The 22,688-nt window shown below is 36.9% G+C and overlaps 8 protein-coding genes across 12 annotated transcripts; 7 read left to right on the forward strand and 1 right to left on the reverse strand.

Moving 5' to 3' along the window:
• The first annotated feature begins 460 nt into the window (after window positions 1–460).
• Window positions 461–1,253, forward strand: LOC17887976 (non-specific lipid-transfer protein 1). The gene is made up of 2 exons (XM_006295197.2): window positions 461–935; window positions 1,088–1,253. Exons 1-2 carry the CDS (start codon window positions 580–582, stop codon window positions 1,095–1,097), a joined length of 366 nt encoding a protein of 121 aa, XP_006295259.2. The 5' UTR covers window positions 461–579; the 3' UTR covers window positions 1,098–1,253.
• Window positions 1,254–4,593: 3,340 nt separating this feature from the next.
• On the forward strand, window positions 4,594–5,439 carry LOC17890435 (non-specific lipid-transfer protein 1). Its single transcript, XM_006295190.2, has 2 exons — window positions 4,594–5,043; window positions 5,212–5,439. Exons 1-2 carry the CDS (start codon window positions 4,697–4,699, stop codon window positions 5,219–5,221), a joined length of 357 nt encoding a protein of 118 aa, XP_006295252.1. The 5' UTR covers window positions 4,594–4,696; the 3' UTR covers window positions 5,222–5,439.
• Window positions 5,440–6,577: 1,138 nt separating this feature from the next.
• Window positions 6,578–7,410, forward strand: LOC17890428 (non-specific lipid-transfer protein 1). The gene is made up of 2 exons (XM_006295191.2): window positions 6,578–7,008; window positions 7,165–7,410. Exons 1-2 carry the CDS (start codon window positions 6,662–6,664, stop codon window positions 7,172–7,174), a joined length of 357 nt encoding a protein of 118 aa, XP_006295253.1. The 5' UTR covers window positions 6,578–6,661; the 3' UTR covers window positions 7,175–7,410.
• Window positions 7,411–8,469: 1,059 nt separating this feature from the next.
• Window positions 8,470–10,885, forward strand: LOC17890429 (protein FATTY ACID EXPORT 3, chloroplastic). Its single transcript, XM_006294488.2, has 6 exons — window positions 8,470–8,842; window positions 9,138–9,522; window positions 9,612–9,779; window positions 10,138–10,187; window positions 10,293–10,330; window positions 10,534–10,885. The coding sequence occupies exons 1-6, from the start codon at window positions 8,594–8,596 to the stop codon at window positions 10,649–10,651; spliced, it is 1,008 nt and encodes a 335-aa protein (XP_006294550.1). The 5' UTR covers window positions 8,470–8,593; the 3' UTR covers window positions 10,652–10,885.
• Window positions 10,886–11,097: 212 nt separating this feature from the next.
• On the forward strand, window positions 11,098–13,379 carry LOC111831001 (transcription elongation factor TFIIS). The gene is made up of 2 exons (XM_023784314.1): window positions 11,098–11,495; window positions 12,112–13,379. The coding sequence occupies exons 1-2, from the start codon at window positions 11,331–11,333 to the stop codon at window positions 13,096–13,098; spliced, it is 1,152 nt and encodes a 383-aa protein (XP_023640082.1). The 5' UTR covers window positions 11,098–11,330; the 3' UTR covers window positions 13,099–13,379.
• Window positions 13,380–13,493: 114 nt separating this feature from the next.
• On the reverse strand, window positions 13,494–15,481 carry LOC17887792. Its single transcript, XM_023784315.1, has 7 exons — window positions 14,863–15,481; window positions 14,657–14,737; window positions 14,490–14,564; window positions 14,336–14,380; window positions 14,154–14,243; window positions 13,926–14,027; window positions 13,494–13,842 (listed from the first exon to the last, which is right to left on the reverse strand). The coding sequence occupies exons 1-7, from the start codon at window positions 15,385–15,387 to the stop codon at window positions 13,696–13,698; spliced, it is 1,065 nt and encodes a 354-aa protein (XP_023640083.1). The 5' UTR covers window positions 15,388–15,481; the 3' UTR covers window positions 13,494–13,695.
• LOC17888505 (coiled-coil domain-containing protein 89) lies at window positions 15,410–19,976 on the forward strand. Of its 5 annotated transcripts, XM_023784309.1 has the most exons (19): window positions 15,410–15,425; window positions 15,558–15,618; window positions 15,823–16,030; window positions 16,375–16,419; window positions 16,723–16,785; window positions 16,872–16,934; window positions 17,028–17,090; window positions 17,200–17,262; window positions 17,365–17,427; window positions 17,528–17,590; window positions 17,696–17,758; window positions 17,853–17,915; window positions 18,012–18,074; window positions 18,433–18,495; window positions 18,590–18,652; window positions 18,762–18,821; window positions 19,002–19,112; window positions 19,186–19,278; window positions 19,364–19,976. In XM_023784309.1, the coding sequence occupies exons 3-19, from the start codon at window positions 15,827–15,829 to the stop codon at window positions 19,745–19,747; spliced, it is 1,590 nt and encodes a 529-aa protein (XP_023640077.1). In that variant the 5' UTR covers window positions 15,410–15,425; window positions 15,558–15,618; window positions 15,823–15,826; the 3' UTR covers window positions 19,748–19,976. The 5 variants fall into 5 exon arrangements, with proteins under 5 accessions (XP_023640077.1, XP_023640078.1, XP_023640079.1 ...); XM_023784310.1 differs by lacking the exon at window positions 15,410–15,425 and having other exon boundaries at window positions 15,520–15,618; window positions 16,378–16,419; window positions 19,364–19,974; XM_023784311.1 differs by lacking the exons at window positions 15,410–15,425; window positions 17,696–17,758 and having other exon boundaries at window positions 15,520–15,618; window positions 19,364–19,974.
• A 1,307-nt stretch (window positions 19,977–21,283) lies between these two features.
• Window positions 21,284–22,683, forward strand: LOC17890551 (acid phosphatase 1). Its single transcript, XM_006296268.2, has 3 exons — window positions 21,284–21,842; window positions 22,056–22,268; window positions 22,373–22,683. Exons 1-3 carry the CDS (start codon window positions 21,475–21,477, stop codon window positions 22,548–22,550), a joined length of 759 nt encoding a protein of 252 aa, XP_006296330.1. The 5' UTR covers window positions 21,284–21,474; the 3' UTR covers window positions 22,551–22,683.
• The last annotated feature ends 5 nt before the right edge of the window (window positions 22,684–22,688 follow it).

The following is a 22,688-nucleotide window of genomic DNA, read 5'->3' on the forward strand; positions in this document are numbered from 1 at the left end:
GATGAACTGTCTTCTTCATGGTGTATAAATATTTCATTTATAAATATATTCATTCATTTACTAAAACCATATAATCATATACATAGAGACAATTGTTTTCAATTTAGTCCTAGAGACATCCTAAAAGAAAATATTGTATTTGAAAACATTTAAAAGTCTTCAATTGTTTGTTCAACTATAGTCCAAATAAACTAATGTTGGTTTCAGGCTTTTTTCGCTTGTTGATTTTTCTTGTCTGTTTATTTTTCAACTCAGAGATTATTCGTTCGAAAAAGGGTAAACTTAATTAGATACCAAAAAAAAAACATTTTGTAAAACAGTATTTGTGTTGGATGATTTTCAAAGGTCCTACATAGTTAGGATATAGGACCTTCTACATTAACTAAGGGTAACAACTTGTTACTATAAGAACAACCAACTACTCCGATACCGGCCTGATCTACTCTATAAACATAAACTTTCCTTCTCTATATAAACACTCACTCCCCCCAACACTCTTCATCATCCATCACTACACACATCTCCTTTTGCAAGCCAACAAATAAGAAATAGTAAAAAAGACCTAAGTCAGTGATCAATATGGCCGGAGTGATAAAGTTGGTATGCTTGGTCTTGGCCTGCATGATTGTGGCCGGTCCAATCACAGCTAACGCGGCTAAGATCAGTTGTGAGGCCGTTCACAACACCTTGGCACCGTGCATTGTATACGTGATACAAGGTGGTGCCATTCCCCCAGCTTGCTGCACCGGCGCTAGAAACCTTTACAGCATGGCTCATACGACCGCAGACCGTCAGCAAATTTGCGGTTGCATTAAAAAAAACGCTAGACTTGTAGGCTCTGTTCTCAACCCTGGCGCTGACCGTGCAGCTGGACTTCCTAAGGCATGTGGAGTCAATATATCATACAAGATCAGCTTTAGCACCAAATGCAAGACGTATGTTAACTCTCACCCCTTTCATATATCATATATACTGTAAACTAAATGGGTTTTAAAAGGAAAAAGAATAATAATATGTTATAACTTGTTTTTGGGTTTAAGATTTGAAAAGTTTATATCAACGGTGTTGTGTTCTTCTGTGGTTGCAGCGTGAAGTGATGAGCGACGGTCAGATAAAACTACAAGCGGACGTTTCAAATGGCTGTCTTAAGAGTTTTTAACTATTGTGGTGTTCCTCTATTATATGTAGTCGGTCTGTGTACTATGTTCGCAAACAACAATATATGAATTTCAGACTTGAAGTTTACGTTACTCTATATTTTCACTAAAGCTTTTACGTACTTATAATTAGTTCAATCGAGATGATCTATATTTTTTTTTGGGTCACCATATACTACACTTATAAAACAACATTTATTATATATAAAAGTATAAAACGTACACCTGTGGAAAGAAAACTATTGGCAATAAATGGTATGTTTCTTACTACAATAAAACCCCATAAATGGCATGTTTCTTACTACAACAAATATAGAATTGGTACGTAGAATTATATATCACTCTTCAGGTAAAATCGAACTAACATGTCAAAAGAATAGACGAGGGGTCCTATATAACTAGAAACAGCTCTACATGATGTTAGATGACTAGAGTGACACATGTATCTATTAATGTAATGGTTCTACAATCATTCGATCTTGCTTAGCTAAATAGACATGTTAAGATCTGAGAACTTATATCTCGTTGCCAATTGACAACTCTAACTAACAAATTAAAAGACACCAAGATTTAACGAATTCACCTAATGAGCCGTTTCTTGTAATATCCCAACGGCTCAAGAAGATAACACTCACGACCACACCAAAAAGCCTGAGACAACTCCACTAATCAGTCAGCTACTCCTCAGGAAACTAGAAGGTATGGACTAAGAGGGATGGACCGAGCAAACTTCACACCAAAAAGCCTTAGAAGGAAGCTAGGAGGTATGGACCGAGCAAACTCCACTAATCAGTCAGCTCATCCTCAGGAAACTTATCTCTCCCTCTGGTTCTCTGTTTTCCAATTGCCTTGATGTGAAACCATAGCACTCTATTTCTTGTACTTTTTTATATCACCTCCCAATCTGGTCTCTTCCGCAAAACTGTAAACTCTGACTATTTCTTATATATAAATCGGTATCTCTTAAAAAACAAAAAAAGCCTGATACAAAACCCTGACTTTTATATAGAGGCTCTCTTCTCCTTTAGTCGGTTTGGACGAAGGTCCAGAAGCTCATATCTTCTTTATTCTTGTAATTGATGTTTGGCCCACTTAATTGATTTGGCCCATGCGGATTATTTGGTCAAAACATCACAAAAATCAGCACAAGCACCAACTGCAAGACGTATGTCAATCTCTTACTTACTCTGTATCAGAGATTCAGAGTATATATATACAACAAGCCTTATTCGGCCCAAAGCCAATACCACTTACTCTACTGTTTGACACAATTTCAATCTACCTAAATCTAGAATGATCCGTAGTAGTTGTCATTTGTCAATGTATGTACATGCACTTTGTTATATAATTACACTATATTTTACACAAACTATATAAGTGTTCATCTACGTTCACATTTCTTATAATAAGTTCTTGCATTCACTGTACCACTCGTTGGTGTCATCTTTGAGATGGTTTATGGTTACCATAGTCAAAACTAACTTGCTCTCCTCAACATCAGTAATATCCAATATCACCGACCACCGCTATAAATGATTTGATGTGAAGCATTTTCAGACGCCATTGAGTCAAAATATATAGTTACGTTCATGTATGTGCCCGAAGTGCGCCAAACGGCCTGAAAGTCTCCATTCTCCAATGTCGCAAAATGCACTCCTAGACACGTCTCAGTCACATATTACTTTATGGAATCTACATGTTGAAGAGGTAAATTCTCGAGTATATATATATAACATCAAACACTGGGGAAAAAAAAAAGTTTCTAGAAAAAAGTAAATTATGTTGTTTGCTAAATTTTATAGATTTCCTCCAGATTAAGTATTTTGTCTATATATGTCGTAATTTCCGACTTAAAAAGGCTTTTCACAATGTTTGATTGCAGTTTTCTAACACGTATAAATGGTCCTTACTAGCCCTTACCATGACGTTATATCGTATACATTTAATGCTTAATACGAATGTATCTTTTATGGTCACACGTGTTGTGCGTACAGATAATATGTTGCATGTGGCAATCTCGGTGCCCTACTTATCAATTTTTTTACCGAAAATATAGGAAAAAAGGCATAAATCATTGTAGCGCTTAATTTAGGCACCGACAATATTATTTTTAAACAGTAAATAGGATTTTACCCTTCTTCTTAACAGCAATTTTTTTTTTTTTTTGGTTGCAAATAATGTTTACATACGTGTGAAACTTTTAAAAAGCTTGTTTTGACGTGTTCGAAAGCCAAATAGAGGAAATTTATATAATAATAATATTATCATTGAATAAGTTGTAGTATTATCTAAATAACAAGGAATACAATAATCGGAGACTCTAGCATTTTGTGTTAATCCCGCTCTCGTCGTTCGGACCGGGTATTTTGATTACTATCAAACACACACACACTACATTGAAAATAAGTAATCAATTTCTCTAGTCCTCCTGAAAAAAAAGTTTAAGATTTTATGTCTAGTGAAACGAAACGTACCAGTAATAAAAGTAAAACACACAGCTAGCACACCTAGTTTTACCAAAAATAAGACTAGAAATAGTACTATAGAAGCTAATGGGACGAAGGAGTGAGTGATGGTTTTGAAAAGCAAAGCCAAATAATTATAGAGAGAGTTCAGGGAACCGACCGTGACCCCATCCTACCCATGTGTGATGCACAATGCATTCAGTCTTTATTAGATATGTGTATCAGTCAAATTTTCACATAAAGACGAACCTTCTACATAACAATCTATGGTGTGGGAGGACTGTACTAACCGACATCTTTTCGTGTATATCCCTTACGGAGAAAATAACTTTTATGCCAAAAAAAACAAATATAAAATAGACATTCATTTACTAAAATCATTTTAGTTATACATTAGGAAAACGTTGTTTTCATCTTAAACCCACAGAGACATCCTAGGTTAAAAAGTCTTCAATTGTTTGTTCGATCAACTAGTCCAAATAAACTCATGTTGGTTTCAGCCTTTTTCGTTTTGTAAAACAGTCTTTGTGTTGAATACACAAAGTTTAGTGGCTTCCTATGTCAAAAAAACTATCTTCTTATCCACATGCATGCTTGCACACCTATAGTTTTGAACATAGTTATATATATATATATAAGAAAAAAACAATGAGAATGCAAAACAGAGGAGTATATATATTAGTAACTGAAATGTATTTTGGTAGAATTATATCACTTTTCATATGATAAAGTTGAATTAGTATATTTGGTAGAGTTATCAATTTTCATATGATAGAAGTTGAAATTAACATGTCAAACAAATTAGATGAGTGGTCCTACAAAGTTAGGAATTAGGAGCTCTACATTAAATGAGAGCAACAACCAACTACTCACTCGTTTACCGCTAGGCTCTAGCTACTCTCTATTAATCAATCGCATTCACACATTACATAAACATAACACTTTCCTTCTCTATATAAACACTCGCTCTCCCCAACATTCTACAGCATCCATCACTACACACATATCTCCTTTTCCAAACCAACCAACTAAAAAAAGAAAGAAAAGAAGAAGATCTCTAAGTCAGTGATCAATATGGCCGGAGTGATGAAGTTGGCATGCTTGTTCTTGGCCTGCATGATCGTGGCTGGTCCAATCACTGCTGACGCTGCTCTGAGTTGCGGCGCCGTTACCAGCAACTTGGCACCGTGCATTGGATACGTGATGCAAGGTGGTGTCATTCCCGCAGGATGCTGCACCGGCGTTAGAAACCTTAACAACATGGCCCGTACCACCCCAGACCGTCAGCAAGCTTGCACTTGCCTTCAAAATACCGCTAGAAGCCTAGGGGCTGGTCTCAATGCTGGCCGTGCAGCTGGAATCCCTAAGGCATGTGGAGTCAACATTCCTTACAAGATCAGCACCAGCACCAACTGCAAGACGTATGTTTTTCTCTCTCTCATGCAGCCTCTCTTTTATATTTTACACAGTACTATACTACGTAACATTAGAGTGGTTTTACAGAAAAAAAACAATATGTGTTAGTATATTTAACTTGGTTTTGGGTTGGATATTAACGGTATGTTGTGTGAATTTGTATTTGGCTGCAGCGTGAGGTGATGAGCGACGGTCAGATAAAGCTACAAGCGGACGTTTCGAATATTATATAATGGGATGAGATAATTAATACTAAATAAGATGTTCGAATGGCTGTTTCTAGAGTTTTTAATTTCCTGTCTTTTTCTTCTATCGTGATGTTCCCCTATTATGTACTCGGTCTGTGTACTATGTTCGCAAACAACTTTATATGAATTTCAGACTTGAAGTTTACGTTGCTCTACATTCTCACTTAAGCTATACGTACTTAGTTAGTTCAATCGATATGGATAGCTTTATTATCTTGCATTACACTGTGAAGTGTTCATTAGTATGACAACACTTCATATTGTTTTCAATTAAAAAATATTACACACTAATCTTCGGACTAGCTAGTGATCCATAAAGTCGGATATTAATGGGAAGTGATGGATAGTTTATAATAGGAAACGTACGTGTAACCGAACATGCTCCGAAGTTTTTCACGATGACTATTATTATTGATGAGCTTTTAAGAAAATTTTAAGTTAAGAAACGTTAAGACATTTTTTATATAATTTTTTCTTTTTCATATTTTTTAGCTTAAAATTTCTTAAGAGTTCATCAATAATGATGATCTTGGTATTCTCTTAACAACCGTTGTCTATTTGATGTATGAAAAAAACATTTAATTATATATAATATATTTTTGGAAAAATAAAGTTAACTTATAAAGATAAACAGATGTTAAGATAGAATAGAGAGTATAGACGCTATTACAATGACAATAACATTTCAATGTAAATTAAAGTAATTTTTCTACCCAACACATCTATCTATATATAGTTTTAAGAGGTGATTGGTTGACACTTTTTAAGACTATTACATATTATAAAAGTTTAAAAAGTTTGATTTTTACCAATCACACTTTTTAATTTAAAAATCCTAAATGTTCTCCTTAGTTTTTTGTTATGGTCATTTTTCAACTTTCTTAAGCCAATGATTCATGATTTTGATTATTTAAAAGTTAAAATTTATTACTATTTGTTAGTAAATTTCTTTACATCAACTTTTTATAAAGTGAAAGTCTGAACACTATATTATAACAGTGCATACCAAAACAAAACAATGAAATATGCAAATAAGAAGCATGAGTAAGATCAGTAAATTTTATTTTTGGTAGAAATATATATTACTCTTCCGAAGATAAAATATCGAGTTAACATGTTAAAAATAAAAATAAAAAAATAGATTAGAGAGGTCCTACATAATTATATATATGAATCTCTACATTAGATGAGTACAACAACCAACCACTCCGTCCCACTATAGTCTATCGCATTTACATTTACATAAACAACACTTTAATTTCCCTTCTCTATATAAACACTCACTCCCCTCATCACTCTCTTCATCATCTATCACTTAGACACATCTCCTTTTTTTGAAACCAAACAAAAACCCTCTTTAACTAAGAGATCAAATATGGCCGGAGTGATGAAGTTGGCATGCTTGGTCTTGGCCTGCATGATTGTGGCCGGTCCAATGGCAGCTAACGCAGCTCTGAGTTGTGGCGCTGTTAACAGCAACTTGGCACCGTGCATTGGCTACCTGATCCAAGGTGGTATCATTCCCGTAGGATGCTGCAACGGCGTAAGAAACCTTAACAGCATAGCCCGTACGACCCCAGACCGTCAGCAAGCATGCACTTGCATTCAAAATGCCGCTAGAGGCCTAGGCTCTGGTCTCAACGCTGGCCGTGCAGCTGGAATCCCTAAGGCATGTGGAGTCAACATTCCTTACAAGATCAGCACCAGCACCAACTGCAAGACGTATGTTAATCTCTCTCACCCTCTCACAGATATATATATATATACAGCGTAAACTAACTAGAGGGGTTCCAAAGAAAAACGATTTTGTTTTTTGAGTTGAAAATAATTGAAATGGTTTATATTAACGGGGTTGTGTTGATTTGTGTATGGTTGCAGCGTGAGGTGATGGGCGACGGGTCACTGATGAAGCTACTAGCGGACGTTTCGAATGTTATAAGATGGATGAGATAACATATATTAAAATAAGATGTTCGAATGGCTGTTTTTAGAGTTTTTTTTATATATATTAATCTACCTGTTCTCTTTTTCCTATCGTGGACGTTCCTATTATGTGATCGTCACTACTATGTTTTCAAATCTCAACCAACGTTATATGAAAATTTCAGTCTTGGAGTTTAACCTGCTCTGTGTTCTTACTTAAGCTTGCTTTAATAGTTTAATTAGTATAATCCACCTTTTTTTTTTCTTTAGATGATTAAAATGCATTACAGTTGGGAAGCATCAAGTATGTCAACAGTTTTGTATCTTTATTTGATAATGGAAATCTAAAAACAAGAATCGACACTAATTTTAGGACTTGTGAGCCAAGTATATTATTATCATTTACGTCAATAATTGGGGACGTGATGGACCAATTTATATCAGGACTTGTAAAGTAAACGGGACATTCTCCAAGTTCGTGTGTTCCACAAAATGGATATAATTAATCTCCAAGTTTGGAGTATTAACTTTGATTAGATGGATTGCTTCCTTAATTAGTGCTCACTCACTAAATTTATGAGCACTAATTAAGGAAGTTAAGCTATACGTATATTACGTGTCGAAATAAATTATTTTGTAGAAGAGTTTGATGGCATGTACACATTTCGTCATTATATGGACTTGAGTTAGATTCTGCCTTAAATGCTTCACATCTGCATCTCCCAACCATAATAAAAAAATTAATGATATGGAATATGGATGCATGGTAGTAGGTAGATAGATATACTCAGATGGTATAGTAGTCTCTCTTTTGCATTTGATTATTATTTTGGGGTCAAGTGAGACCATAAATTCCGTAACTATGTCTATAGTTCAATGTTTCCAAAACTCTTCCGATCTGCAATTATTAGAGTGATAAAGTGTTGACTCAAGGTCTTAGTTGAAGCGTTGACTCAAGGTTTTAGAATAGAAACCATAATGCACACTAAAGTTAACCGGACAGATAAGATTGGTTTAACCTCGGTCAGGGATTATGAAAGATTGGTTGAATTCGAAAGACTCTAGATCACTCAGAGGGTCTACTCTTGCAAAACCAGCTGTTTTCTTGATTTTGTTTGATCCAAACGCTTTCATGTACAAATACAATAGTGTGACAGAAGATATTTTCCACTCGCTTTAACTTAGGTATCTCCAAACGTTCCGACGTCGTTTTCTTCCTTTGTTGGGTTTAGTCGATCCTTCGGAAATGGGGAGATACTTTGCTTCGTACTTGAAGTATTCACAACAACACACACATACATAGCTTTTGAATCCCTAAGCTTAAAAATCCATATCTTTACTTCCCCGACGACTTCTCTCACCTAGGCGACGTTTTGATCAGGCGATGAGCATCCCTATGGAGTTGATGTCCATCAGAAACCCTAATTCGACCTTGCTCTACAGAGCTCATTCTCGTCCGCCGGTTGCTCTGTGTGCTCCACCACGTTCTCTCCTCCATAGCCGACGCCATTTCAGTGCTCCTCGAGCTGCTGTTTCATCTACAAGGATACGTTTCGGCTTTAGCTCCCCTTGTTGTCCAGAAGTCTTGCTCAATCGATCCGTCGTTGCTCTCGCTGCATCCCACGAAGATTCGGTGAGTAGTGTGGTAGTGCTCAAAACTTCTACTTTCTGTTTTGGGTATCTCGGAATTTAGATGCTTTATCTTGTAAATTGCTCCGAGGCTCGAAAAGAATTGGACTTTGGTGAAATATTCTTGATTAAGCAAATATAATCTGCTAATTTCATGTGAGGTGCAATTTGGGGTTTGAATTTGGCATTTTCTTTTGATGCATGTGTATATGTTTTGACTAGTATTTGCTATCAAATGATATTTGCTTAGCTAAAGAACATGTTTTGATTGTTACCCTTTATCGCCATTGTTCAAATAGGAAGAATCAGGTCTTGAGGTGGAGAAGGAGAAGAGTGATATTGAAGATGGTAAATCTCAGGAAGCATGGAAGCAAACTCTCGAGTCTTTTAAAGAGCAGGTTTCGAAGATGCAGAGCGTGTCATCGGAGGCATACTCTGTTAACTCCCAAAAGGCGATGAGGGTATTGAAAGAAACTTCAGAACAACTTAGGATTCAAGCGGAAAAGGCGAAAGAGGAGTTGGGTACAAAAGCTAAAGTTGTTAGCGAAGAGGGTAGAGAAATTATTATGAAAGCAGCTGAAGATTCACCTTCAGATGTCAAAGAGATCGTTGAAGCATTCGCCTCTACTGAGGATCTGAAAGATGTGGACCAAGCAAATGATTTCCATGTTGGAATACCCTATGGTAAACATGTTATTTATTTTGTTCATCGTTTATAATCTTCCATGGTGCGTAATCTAGGAACAGGATGATCATTATTTTCTACTTTACAGGTTTGACCCTGCTTGTTGGTGGTTTCATTAACTTTATGGTATGTGGAAGCATTCCTGCCATTAGGTTTGGGGTCATTCTTGGCGGAGCAATTTTCGCACTGAGCCTGGCTAGTCTAAAGTCTCATAGGAAAGGAGAATCATCTAACAAGTTCTTAAAAGGACAGATGGGTTAGTGAAGTTTTTCATCTGTATTAAATCCCTGACATATTATTCACAAAGCTAGACCAATTACTACCTCTTTTGTTTTAACTACCTGTATTTGTGCTTTTTTGAAGTTTGAATTTGAAAACCCCTCTGACATGCCTAGTAGCTAACCATGAAAGAATTAGTTAGAGTTGCATTGTTGATTTGTATAGAATCGAGCCTTGATTCAAGAGATACCGGTTCAATCATACAGTTTGATTGTAGTCAGCAAATTATATTTTCGCCAATGTGATATATGAGGTTGTCCGACATTTCGGTTTGAGAGTAGATGTAAAGTAAGTTTGTTGACACTCATTTGTTGCCGTGTTCTTATGTTCAACAGCTATAGTGGCAATCATATTTTTGAGAGAGCTGCGGTTGCTACTGTCTCAGGTAACTCTCACTTCCCAAAATTGTATTTCAAATGATTGATATGTATTGATTGAACAGTGGCTTTTAACGAAACACTAATTCACTCTCCTTTCTCTCTATCTACAGAAATCCACGTTCTTAGGTTTTTTCAACACCCTTACAAGGTAAAAACTCAGTTTCAATCATTATACATTGTGATTTCATAAACAAAACACTAGAGGAAGATGATTGAAAGAAGTTCTTAAGCTAAACCCCAATGAGATATGTTAATAAAGATTTAGTCATACTTAAAACTAACTTTGCATATAATGGTTAATTAGGATTTTTACCAGAAAGAAGGCTAAAATATGTTGGGTTTCTGTTGCAGTGGTGGTATGTTAGTGTTTTACTTGTATAAGTTGGTGGAAAAGAGAGAAAAAGGACCAAACTTGGAAGATGGAGGAAAAGATGAATCAGGCGATGGGTTTGTAAGAAGTGAAGGATAGAAGAAAATGGTAAGAGAATGTTGTTTCTGTTGTCAACATAAGCATCCTATATCCAAACTCCTTCGTGTCTCCTTTTAAGTTGTGTACAATTTTTTTGGGATCAATCATTTTCTAATTTCCCGAGTATTTAGATTGGTGAGTCGATATATCAACAAACAATAACAGGGTTTAGTCCCGTTTGGAAGATGTGATAAACAAAGACAAGTAATGAATCACCTGAGGCTATTTCTTTTATTACAGCTCCGGTTAGTGTGATGTTCACTGCTCGCAACTTCGCATTAGCAGAGAAAAAGAGAAAAACTAGTATAACTCTGGCCCAATAAGGGCCCAGTTATTAAGCCCATGTATGATTAGGTAATATCGGGATAAGACGGAAAGAGCAGAAGCGTGATTCTAGTAGTATCCATAGACCTAGCCACGTGATCGAGACCGTTGAATCTTCGAGTTTTAACTGAAACCGTTGATCGCTTCGTCTCGGTTGTATAAATAAATAAGGAACACAGTTTCAGTCCGTAATCTCTAATCTTCTTCGTCGCGACTCAGACGAGGTTCCGCCGAACATCTCTTTAAACCTTCTCCATTGTTTAGAGATTCTGTTGGATTGTTTTTTTTTTTTTTTTTGTGTTCTGTCGGCTTTGGATCTGTCGGCGTTGGGGCCTTGTTGTTGGAGCTAGGGACAATGGAAAGTGATTTGATTGAATTGTTTGAGGGAGCGAAGAAGGCGGCCGATGCGGCAGCTCTCGACGGTGTTGCATCCTCTGGTCCGGAGGTTGAGAGATGTCTCGATGCCCTAAAACAACTCAAGAAGTTTCCTGTCACATACGACACGCTCGTTGCGACTCAGGTGTGTTTCGGATGTTCTCGTAACCCTAAATAAAAGATTGATTGCTTTGCATTTAGGAAAAGTTTTATACGTGTCTCTTTTTTTCGATTGATGTGTTTTGAGATTGGAGAGGTTTTTAAAATTTTTCTATTTCTGAGTTTTGATTGCCTAATCTCGTTGCATTGACTTGTGTTGTTACCTTAGATTCTTAACTAGAGTTATTTGATTTCATCGAAAAAATTCACAGAAATTTAACATGAATAGTCTTAAATCAACCAATGAAGAAGCTTGAGCAAACTGTTTAGTGCTTTGTATGAGACGTCCTGTTGAAATTATTGGAATTTAGCCCAGTTTGGACATTGAACTCAGCTCCACATGTTAGGGTAAGGGGAACAACCCCAAATTTGATACATGATATGTTTTACTTAAAGGTCATCAATGATTGCCTTTGTTTACAGAATGAATCGAGTCATGCATTTAGAGATACATTTTTTTTGGTCGTGGTTTGGATGGATAAGTGTGCTAATTAGAGATTGTGTGTTATACGCTTATTGCTGATTGTTGATTCTTTACCCTCTGTAATGTTGATAGTGTGTGAATTGCTTTAGATAAAGTTATATTCTTTTCTTTCTTCCAGGTGGGAAAGAAGCTGAGGTCTCTTGCAAAACATCCTGTTGAGGATATCAAAAGCGTAGCTACTGATCTGCTTGAGATATGGAAGAAAGTTGTCATTGAAGAGACAGCCAAGGCTAAGAAAATCGAAAGCACAAACGGTTGTAAAGCTGAAACTGTCAAAGAGGCTAAGGTGAATAAGATGGATGATGAGAAGCCTTCAAATCCCGCGCCTGTTAAAGTCCAGAAACTTCAGAGAGGTGATTCGGCTAAGAGTATCAAGGTTGGGAGAACGGAACCAGACAGCAAAGTCATCACCGGCGCCAAGATTGAGAGAAAGGAACCAGTCAACAAAGTCACTAATGGAGCCAAGGTAGATTATCGTGGTCAGGCTGTAAAGGATGAAAGGGTCTCAAAGGAAAACCAATCAAGTATGAAGGCTCCAGCTAAGGCACCTAATGCTCCTCCAAAATTAACTTCAATGCTCAAATGCAATGATCCTGTGCGTGACAAAATCCGTGAGTTGCTTGTGGAGGCCTTGGCTAGGGTTGCTGGAGAAGCGGATGATTATGAGAGAGAGTCAGTAGATGCAAGTGATCCACTCCGTGTTGCTGTTTCAGTGGAGTCACTGATGTTTGAGAAATTGGGTCGCTCAACTGGAGCTCAGAAGGTTAAGTACAGATCTATAATGTTCAACCTGAGGGACAGTAACAACCCAGACTTAAGAAGGAGGGTTCTCACAGGGGAGATTTCACCAGAGAGACTCATTACATTGTCTGCTGAAGAAATGGCAAGCGACAAGAGGAAACAAGAGAACAATCAGATCAAAGAGAAAGCCTTGTTTGATTGCGAGCGTAGTCTTGCTGCAAAAGCATCTACTGATCAGTTCAAGTGCGGGCGTTGTGGTCAGCGCAAATGCACCTACTATCAGATGCAAACAAGAAGTGCTGATGAGCCAATGACGACTTATGTTACATGTGTTAACTGCGACAACCACTGGAAGTTCTGTTAACGAGATCTCTTGTGTGTCTTTCTATTACAAGAGACCCATGTGAAGACATAGAGGCTCTGTTTATCAGAAGCTTCATGTCCATTTGCCAGTATTCTGAAAATGTTCTGGCTCTGATGTTGTTTAAGGATATCGTTCAGTGTCATAGAGATTGAGTAGGGGTATTTACTAATTTAGGTGTTTGTAGCTCTTATTTATGTTGCTTCTCTTTGTCCAAACTGTCAACTCAACCTTTTCTTGCAGATTTTGCCATATTTTGAAGTTTTTAAAAGTTTTAGATTCTCTTTTTTTGTCCTCCTTATTATGATCTCGAACAGCTGAACTTTAACAGCCTTTAGTGTATGGGATATTGATCAATAAGTGTCATCACTTGAAAGGTGAAACTGATTCTGATTGGATTCAACTGCAAAACAAGAAACATAGTAATATATGTTCTTTATCAGATACAGCGAAACAAGTCACTAGACCTGTATAGCATTGTGAATTTGTGAACATGACCTGTTTAGTATTGTGAAAGTCATGTTTTAATAAGTCTATTCCTTTCCTCTATAAAATACAGATGTATGTCAAGGTGATGGGCAAACAATGGATGAAAGACTTCTAGCGGAATATATCCCAATCTTCATCGTCCAAATCTCTCTTCTTTCGATTGGATCTATTGTTTCTCCTTCGCCGTGTTCTATCAGATGAACTTTGAAGCTCTTCAACATCAGAGTATTCACTATCAAACTGAGCATCCCAGAGTCCCTGGATTTAAGAGTTTTTCTTCAATCATCCATTTATGACTACAAGAAAAAGTCCCAAGGCAATCCATTACAAGAGAGGTATACCTTAGTCAACCTCTGTTTTTTAGAAGCTGCAGCTTCGTGAACCACAACTATGTCTTGTAAGACCTCGATTATGTCCTCGATATCTAATCTGTATGTACTCACCTGCATTATCACATACCAAATAGTTAATCATAACATTTTGCTATTCCGATATAGATTATATGCTTGTACTTGTATCTCATTAACCAAATCATTTTATTTGGACTTAGAAGGGAAAAATTTACCCACCAGGCTTGATGGAATGATGGTTACCCCGAAGGAATCGAGCTCAAGTGATTCAACTATTCCTGAGTTAATGTTGAACGAGTAACCTCGAACCTAAAATCAATCATACGCTTTAAGTTAATGGCAAGATATTGGCAAGGAGACATATATCATCACTGAATAAGTTCTAGAAAGATTGGTAACACCTTTCCAATGTTTCGGCCTCCTGGTGTCACTACTCTGTAACCTACCTATACAAAAGATGAGAACTCAATCTTAGACTTGCTTACAAGTGGGTGATTCACAAGACAACAACTAAAGAGGGATAATCAAACTATATATATATATATATATATATACCAGTGTTTCAAGGCCAACCATCTTGAATTCAGTATCCAATACAGTCTCATCGTTTACAAGCACAACATCACCCACCTACAGAGATCTTAATATAAAACTGAGATGTAAACATAATCAGCAGAAGAAACAAGTTTCAATGTAGTATAAACCAAACCTAGTACTAGTACCCTGGTAATGTCTTTAAGCAGGAATCTCTCAGACTCTCCAGATAGCAAGCTTGGTTTAATATCAACCACCAAAACCAACCACTGAAACAAAATTCAGAACGATCAAGCTCATTGCAATTCCCAAATTTGGTAAAAAAGAACCAGACTTGAAACTCAATACTGATGTAATGCAACCTCAAAAGGTAACTGATGTAACAAAAACTCACAGAAGTAGTGTCAACCCAGAGCTGAGAGATAAATCCTAAGCTCAGAGCTGACTGAATACTAATGACTTGCTTAGCAACAAGATTCGATCTCGTCGACGTCTGTTTGAATCCTCTCGATCCAGTAATAGTCAATTCGTTTGCACCAACCAGTCGAATCAAATCACTCTCTCCATTTAATTCTACATTATCACTTTCCACAATTTGATGCACTGCATCTTCTTCATTAGGTAGTGACGACGAACGCAGACAAGAGACGAAACCGTCACTCGATTTCTCTCTAAAGCTGAATTCCCCGAGAAAGGCAGACTTTTTCGAATCAAAACAACACCGAGCTCCTCTTTCTGATGAGGATAATAAAGTATCAATTTTGTGGACTGAGACGTCGTGACTTCTCCTTGAGCAATTGAGGATCGAATGCTGAATCCTTTTTAGCCTCCATCTACAATTCTCTGAATTGGGTTTCACCACCAGTCGAGCATTGAGTACGGGAAGAGAAAGGCACAAGGAAGAAGAGCAATTGCACATACCTAGAGAACTCTATGGTGGACGGACTAAAAGGGAAGGTGAGTTTATTATATAAAAAGTCCCACGACTAATAAAATTGTTGCTTCCATGGGTAAGAGACGTCAGACTTAAAAAGGACTAAATACGTTTCTCGTTCGACGACCTCTTTCTCTTTTGTCCTTTCCCCTAAGGTTTCGATTTCGTGTCGTATTATCATCACTCGCCATCCCATCATCTACCCGCAAACGCAAAGTGAGCTTACGAATCTATGCATTTCTCTTTTCCTCCAATTTGGTTTCTTTCTCTCTTCGTTATTTCGCATTAACCTTCTCCTCTCCGCGCAATTCATTTAGATCTGACTTCGTTATATATAAATTTCATCGCTTTATGCTAGGATGAGATAAATTTTGGATTTTTTTTTTCGAATCCTGATACATTTGGAAGCTGCTGGATCAGGGTAATGGAAGACGAGAAGAAGAAGAAGAGAAACAAGAAGAAGAAGAACAAGCAGAGTAATAAACGTGCAGACGACGCTGTTGCTTCCGGTGTAACGACCTCTGCTGATGAAAATCATATCGGAGATGGTGACATTGCTCTAATTAGCGGAGGCCCAGATGCCCATGAGTCGCAACCATCTCACCAGATCAGTAATGTCGTCGGAACTGTAAGTTCATTATATATCTAAAGATCGATTGCAACAGCGCTACATTAGTTTTGGTTCTCTGGGTTGATGATAGGACATTGGGTTAAATTTGATTGATTAACTTAAGTTTACATGTAAATGCAGTTTGATATTGTTGATATGTTTATGCCACATTGTGTGGTTTGATTGAATGCAAGTTCGTGTATATCTTTTTACTATGTGGGTGTCTGCTTATTTGTAACCCATGTGTTTTAAGAGTACTTGTTATCTTTTGGGTTGTATAGAGATGGTAGACTAAAATTATGGGATAGTGCAAGTGAGGTGCGTCCTCATGGTTTGATACTTTTTAATCTTCTTATTTCAAGCAGGCAGATGATTCTGGTGTTGAGGACAAGTCTCACACAAGTGAGGTCAGATTTTCCCACTGTTTCTTGTATGCAATTTCGTTATTTAGTTTATGGAGTTGGCAGAGTAGATTATTGTTATTTCTTTGGGATTGTAGATGAGAAAGATAGAAGAACAATAGTATTGCATTAAATTCAAATTTTGCATGTCTATCTATAAGTTAGCTGATAAAGATTTGCTAACACTAGTATCTGTTATTGTTCACCCAAGTGAGATATCAATCTTTTGTTCCTTATTATCATGAAGAGTCTCTCTTGTTTTCTATCTTTTCACTTGGATTCCAAAACTAGTTTGTAATGCTGTTGTAGGCGCTGCTGGAAGAAACTATCAAACAGTTACGTGATGAAAATGGCTCCTACCTTCAGAAAGAGGTGATACTCTTCGCTAGCTCTATTTTTGTCTTAAAGGTTACCACTCCACATGGAATAGTAAAGAATAAAGTGACATGTCTTAATAGGCTGGTTTTGAAGAAAATGTTAGAGGCTTAGAAACTGTGAATGAAGCTCACCTACAGAAAGAGGTTAGTGAAGAATAGACTAAAGCCTTTTCTTTACCTTCCGTTTCGTGCTTCATCGACAAGTTGAGAAATCAATTTTAATATGGTGTTTCACAGGCACTGTTAGAAGAAAGGTTTGTGCTATTGAAAACAGAGAATGAATCTCGCATAAAAAATGAGGTTGGTGAAGCAATAGCATAGAAAATGAGGCTGGATCCATAGCTTTGCTATGTTGCTGCATTATCTAGACTCTAGAGGCTGAAGGTCAAAATTACATAATGTATTACAGGAAATGCTAGAAGAAAGACTTGTGCATTTGAAAACAGAGAATGAAGCTCACATACAAAATGAGGTTGGTGAATGAATAGCATATAAAATGAGGCTGTATTCATAGCTTTGCTATTTTGCTGCATTATCTACAAACTGAATGTAAAAATAACATGGTGTATTACAGGCACTGTTAGAAGAAAGGCTAGTGCATTTGAAAGCAGAGAATGAAGCTCACATACAAAAGGAGGTTCGCGAAGAAATAACTTTAAAAATGAGGCTGTATCCATAGCTTTGCTATTTTGTTGCATTACCTGCAACTTAAGGTAAAATAACATGGTGTATTACAGGCACTATTGGAAGAAAGGCTAGCGCATTTGAAACTAGAGAATGAAGCACACATACAAAATGAGGTTGGTGAAGAAATAACTTAAAGAATGGGGTTGTATCCATAACTTAGCTAACTTGCTGCACTATCTGCAAGCTGAAGGTCAAAATAACTTGATGTATTATTACAGGCACTCTTAGAAGAAAAGCTCCTGTGTTTGAGAACAGAGAACGAAGCTCACATACAAAATGAGGCTAGTGAATAAATAGCATAACGCCATATCCTAACTTAATTATTTTGCTGCATTATCTGCAAGCTGAAGGTTAAAGTTACATGGTGTTTCACAGGAACGGTTGGAAGAACGGCTCTTACATTTGAGGACTGAAAATGAAGCTCACAAACAAAACGAAGTTAGTGAAGAAATTAGCATAAAGCCGTATCCATAGTTTTCTTATTTTGTAGGATCATCTACAAGTTGAATGTCAACATAACATGTGTTTATGCAGGAAAAGTTGGACGAAAGACTTGTGCAGTACAAAAACAAGAACGACATGCTTCTTCGTGAAATGGTGAGACATCTTCAACACCGGGAGTGTTCGTTTAGTACTACACTTTCTCCTTTGTGTGTGATCATGTGAAAGTTGCATTTAGGGTTTAGGGGTTAGGGATTAGGGATTAGGGATTAGGGGTTAGGGTTTAGTGATTAGGGGTTAGGGTTTAGTGATTAGGGGTTAGGAGTTATGGTTTAGGGTTTACTAAACTATATCTCCAGTAGTAAATTAGGACTTCTGGTATTTTGCATTATCTACTAAGAATTGGTCTTAGCTAACGTGAAAGAAAGCCATGATAAGATTGTTAAAGATGTTACATTACATTTTATATGCATGAAGATGTTGTGTAGTTCTGACATTTATATATATTTGACAGTCTAGTACAGAAGCCCAGGTGAGACAATTGCTGGATGAAAGATCTACCTTCACCCAGAAAGAGGTATGTCTCCAATCATTGGAGATGACAGTTGCATGCTTTTTTGTTAAGCATTTCCCTTGCCTAATCATAGTAATTATTGCATTCTATTAATTAGACGAGTCTACAAAAGAAAGTTCAACAACTTCAACATGATGAAGAATCCTTGGTGAATGTGGAGGTATCTCTATCTTACACTATAAAAGCTTGAGACTCATTTTAAGTTGAGTCTCTTAAGAGTTAAAATAAGATGGTCACTATTTACTCATCATACACATTAAATCCTGCAGAAGTCATCCAGAGAAATGATCTCTAGCCTGAACAATGAAATTGCAAGGCTACGAGCACAGGTACGTGTCACATAATTGTTTTTCTCATTTCCAAGGGTGGTTCACGAAAATGCATCTGAACACGAAACTGTAGCCTCCTAAGAGACCATTTAGTGATTTTGCTCGTGTAAAACAGGAAGCTGCTACTTATAATACTGCATAGAATTAGTCTGATATGAAGATTAAAACAAAGTTTGGCAGGTTACGGAGTTGGAGGAATCTAATAGTAATCTTCTAGAGCAGCGTCAGAGTCTTACAGAACCTGTATCCAATCTTCAAATCCAGCTTGAAAATCATGAGAGTAATGCAAAGGTTAGACTTTGAATACTTTTACAATTTGCAAGAAACTCAGAAATGCATGAACGGTTTATGATGATTGATATAGGGTGCTTCTGAGGAAGAATTAAACTCACAGATTGAAGCAGCGTGTACTCTAGTTGAAAAGCTTATCACTGAAAACGCTGAACTTGTTGAAAAGGTAAAGTGCATGGCTATATATCTACCAAGTTACTCTGTTGTTGAATGATTGAAAATCTCACTGGTTATTATTATTATGTTGTCAGGTGAACGAGTTGTGTATTAAGCTCAACCAATCACAGCATGCTTCTCCTTCATCCCCTGAGAGCCTAGCAATTGAAGTAGAGAAGTCTGAATCCTTAGAAGAAATACCCATACACGACGAGTTGATTAGAATTGAAAACTCTAAGAGCATAGATACTGCACTGGTAGAGAGAAATATGTCAGAAGGCCAAATAGAAGAAACAGTGCCAGTTTCTGTGAATGCAAATGGGGAAGTAGACGTGGAATCACAGGTTGTAGTAGCCAGAGAAGACGAAGCAAGTGCTGGTGTGCCTCTGGTGGACGCTCCACTCATAGGTGCTCCTTTCAGGCTCGTCTCGTTTGTAGCAAGATACGTGAGTGGTGCAGATTTGGCGGCAAAGAAATAGTATTTTTCATGTGATTTTTTGTCAAACTTAACAATACATTGGAGACAGAGAAGCTGCATTATCTCATCTACTTCTCTCGCTCCCTCTTTTTTTTTTTGGATCTAAGGGACCTTACATAGATACACAAGGATCATTGATTAGCTTTTCACAACACTTACAAAATACAGATGTTTATTGTAATTTTTTGATGAGGATAATGAATTGATGATGATGATGATGATGATGATGACTGAGTGCACCATGTTATATTGTTTTACTTCTTTTTCAACTAAATCATGAAAGTTCAAACATAAGTCTTAAGCCTCTGAGCGAAGACAAGACTCATGTAAGCAACAAACCCAAACTCTTCAGTACTACTAGACAATGGCTAGGTGTGAGACATGATGTATATAAGCATTTAGACACATGTGATAATTTTCTCTATACAATATGTTTTTCTTAGTGGTCTAGTTTTGGTATTTTATAATATATCTTTTAACTTTTTAGTGTTGTAAGTGGCATTCAAATCTATGAAAAAATCGAAGGGAGGGACGGAGTGGAAACAAAAAAAAATAATAACCAAAGGAGCGTTAAAGAGATAAGCTAATTGGTTGTTGTGGGCATGAGGATGTTTTAGTTAAGTGGTTGAAGAGTATTCCTTTTTTAGTTTTTAATGATTAAAGGCTAAAGCAACAACAACTCTTTAACGGAATTGCCAATTTAGTAGTAGACTAGTAGTGTTGACAACTCTAAAAAACTTCATTATTAGTTGGTGTCCTTTACATTTTCCATTAGACTAGTACGTGTAACGTGTCATCCACTTTTCTGTTGACAATTGTCAATAACAATCCAATCCTTGTCAGCATCCAATCCCACATATGTAACTCTTGTTTGGTCGGTCCATTTTTTGTTGGTTTGACACCAATCCATTGCTTTCCTTACCTCTAGCTAAGAAACCATACAATGTTTTTTTGGGGGTCTTACTATATTGCATTAGCTTGGAGACTTACAAATTAAACATGTTGAATAAAAACCAGATGATCGTTAAAATTATCAACCAGCTCATCTCTTAAGATGAAACCCCTTAAAACTTGGATATGATATGACCTTGGAAAGTGGAAACTGAGTTAAGTGAAAATTATAGTGAGCTCATCCACCTAGTGTAATAGTGTTGTATATAGTACTAACTAAAAGAATATCATGCGCCACTTAGTAAGTAAATGCGAGTGATGTATTATTAGAGGAGTTATATAGTAGAGGATGTGAATGTGTTTAGAATATATATATATATAGTGGTGATAGATGTGTATTAGTGACTATATTCGGTGCTTGGTTTTGACCCCATTTGCAAGAATTTTTAATAATTCTTTTGCTTATCTCATAATTTAAGTTAATTGGTCGTTAAAATGGTGCGACTTAGTGGATGAAACCTCATCCAGAATCTTCTACCGAACCAGAACTCTTTAAATACGAGTCTACAACACGACTACAATACTAATTAAGCTGATCCACCACCACCACATCATATCTCTAGGTATTATTACTAGCTCTGATCTTCACTTTTCAAGCATTATTACTTTCTCCTCTTACTTAGTACTCTTCTTGTTTCACCAACCAAGCTTGCTCTCTTTCCTTTCTTAACAAGTTTTGCTCACGAGTCACTAGTTTTTCCATACACTTCATGATCTCTACCTATCTTTGCATAAAACCTTCACGGGTACTTAGAGAAAGTAGAAGAATCAAGAGAAATGGATCACAAGCGTAGGAGACAGACGTTGCTTCTCATATTTCTGACAATATCCTCAGTGGCAACCAGCACAAGTCCATGGATACCGATGGACGGAAACTATGGTGCTAGCTATTGCTTAAGCTGGAGACTTGGAGTAGAGACCAACAATGTACGTTTGTGGCGCATCGTTCCTCTGCAATGTCTCCGTTACGTTGAGGTATATATGCTTGCTGGTCAATATGACAGAGACGTCCAGTTAATTGTGGACCAAATCAAGGTTTATCTCAATGAGATAGTCCATCCTGGTGATGGCATGGACGCATGGATCTTGGATGTTGATGATACTTGCTTGTCAAACGTTTTTTACTATCGGCTTAAGAGATACGGGTACGCATATACGTAAACTTCTTGTTTCTTTTTGTTTAGGTCACAATTTTACTCCTCCATTGAATCTATTTGGCTAATAGCGTCGTTTGATCATTTTTTGGACCATTTTAAAGTGTCATCATGAATTAAACATTCCTAAACCTATGATCCGAATATACTAGCTAGGATACCAAAAATGTGGCAAATAATATGTTTAATTTGTCAAATATGTAGATGCGACCCTTATGATCCAAGCGGATTCAGAACATGGTCGATGAAAGGAGAGTGTCAAGCAATACAACCTGTTCTTGAACTGTTTAACACACTAATAGAAACAGGCTTCAAGGTTTTCCTAGTAACCGGAAGAGATGAAGAGACCCTTCGTCAGGCAACAGAAGAAAATTTGCATAACCAAGGATTCACTGGTTATGAAAGGTTGATTATGAGGTAAGGGAAGCTTTGCTTAATTATTTTAAAGATTCTTTTTTTTGGAAGATCAAGTCACATACATACAATATATGTGGAGAAACATTCTACGTACGTACTTGCAGGACAGCAGATAACAAAAGACAAAGCGCCATAACATACAAAACAAGAATCAGAAAGGAGATGATGGACGAAGGTTACAGGATATGGGGCAATGTGGGAGATCAGTGGAGTGACTTACAAGGAGAATATTCAGGGGATCGTACCTTCAAGATTCCCAATCCTATGTACTTTGTTCCCTAAGACTTTCTACTTTTACCACTTTTTCTACCAATCAAAATACATGTACAACTGTCAACATACACAAGGGTATGTCTCAACTCAAGTTCTAGTGATCTGACCAACTCAAGTTGTAGAAAAGAGAGAGCAAAATTTTACAAA

The sequence above is a fragment of the Capsella rubella genome, unplaced genomic scaffold (genome assembly GCF_000375325.1).
Source record: "Capsella rubella cultivar Monte Gargano unplaced genomic scaffold, Caprub1_0 scaffold_4, whole genome shotgun sequence".
Classification (NCBI taxonomy): Eukaryota; Viridiplantae; Streptophyta; class Magnoliopsida; order Brassicales; family Brassicaceae; genus Capsella; species Capsella rubella.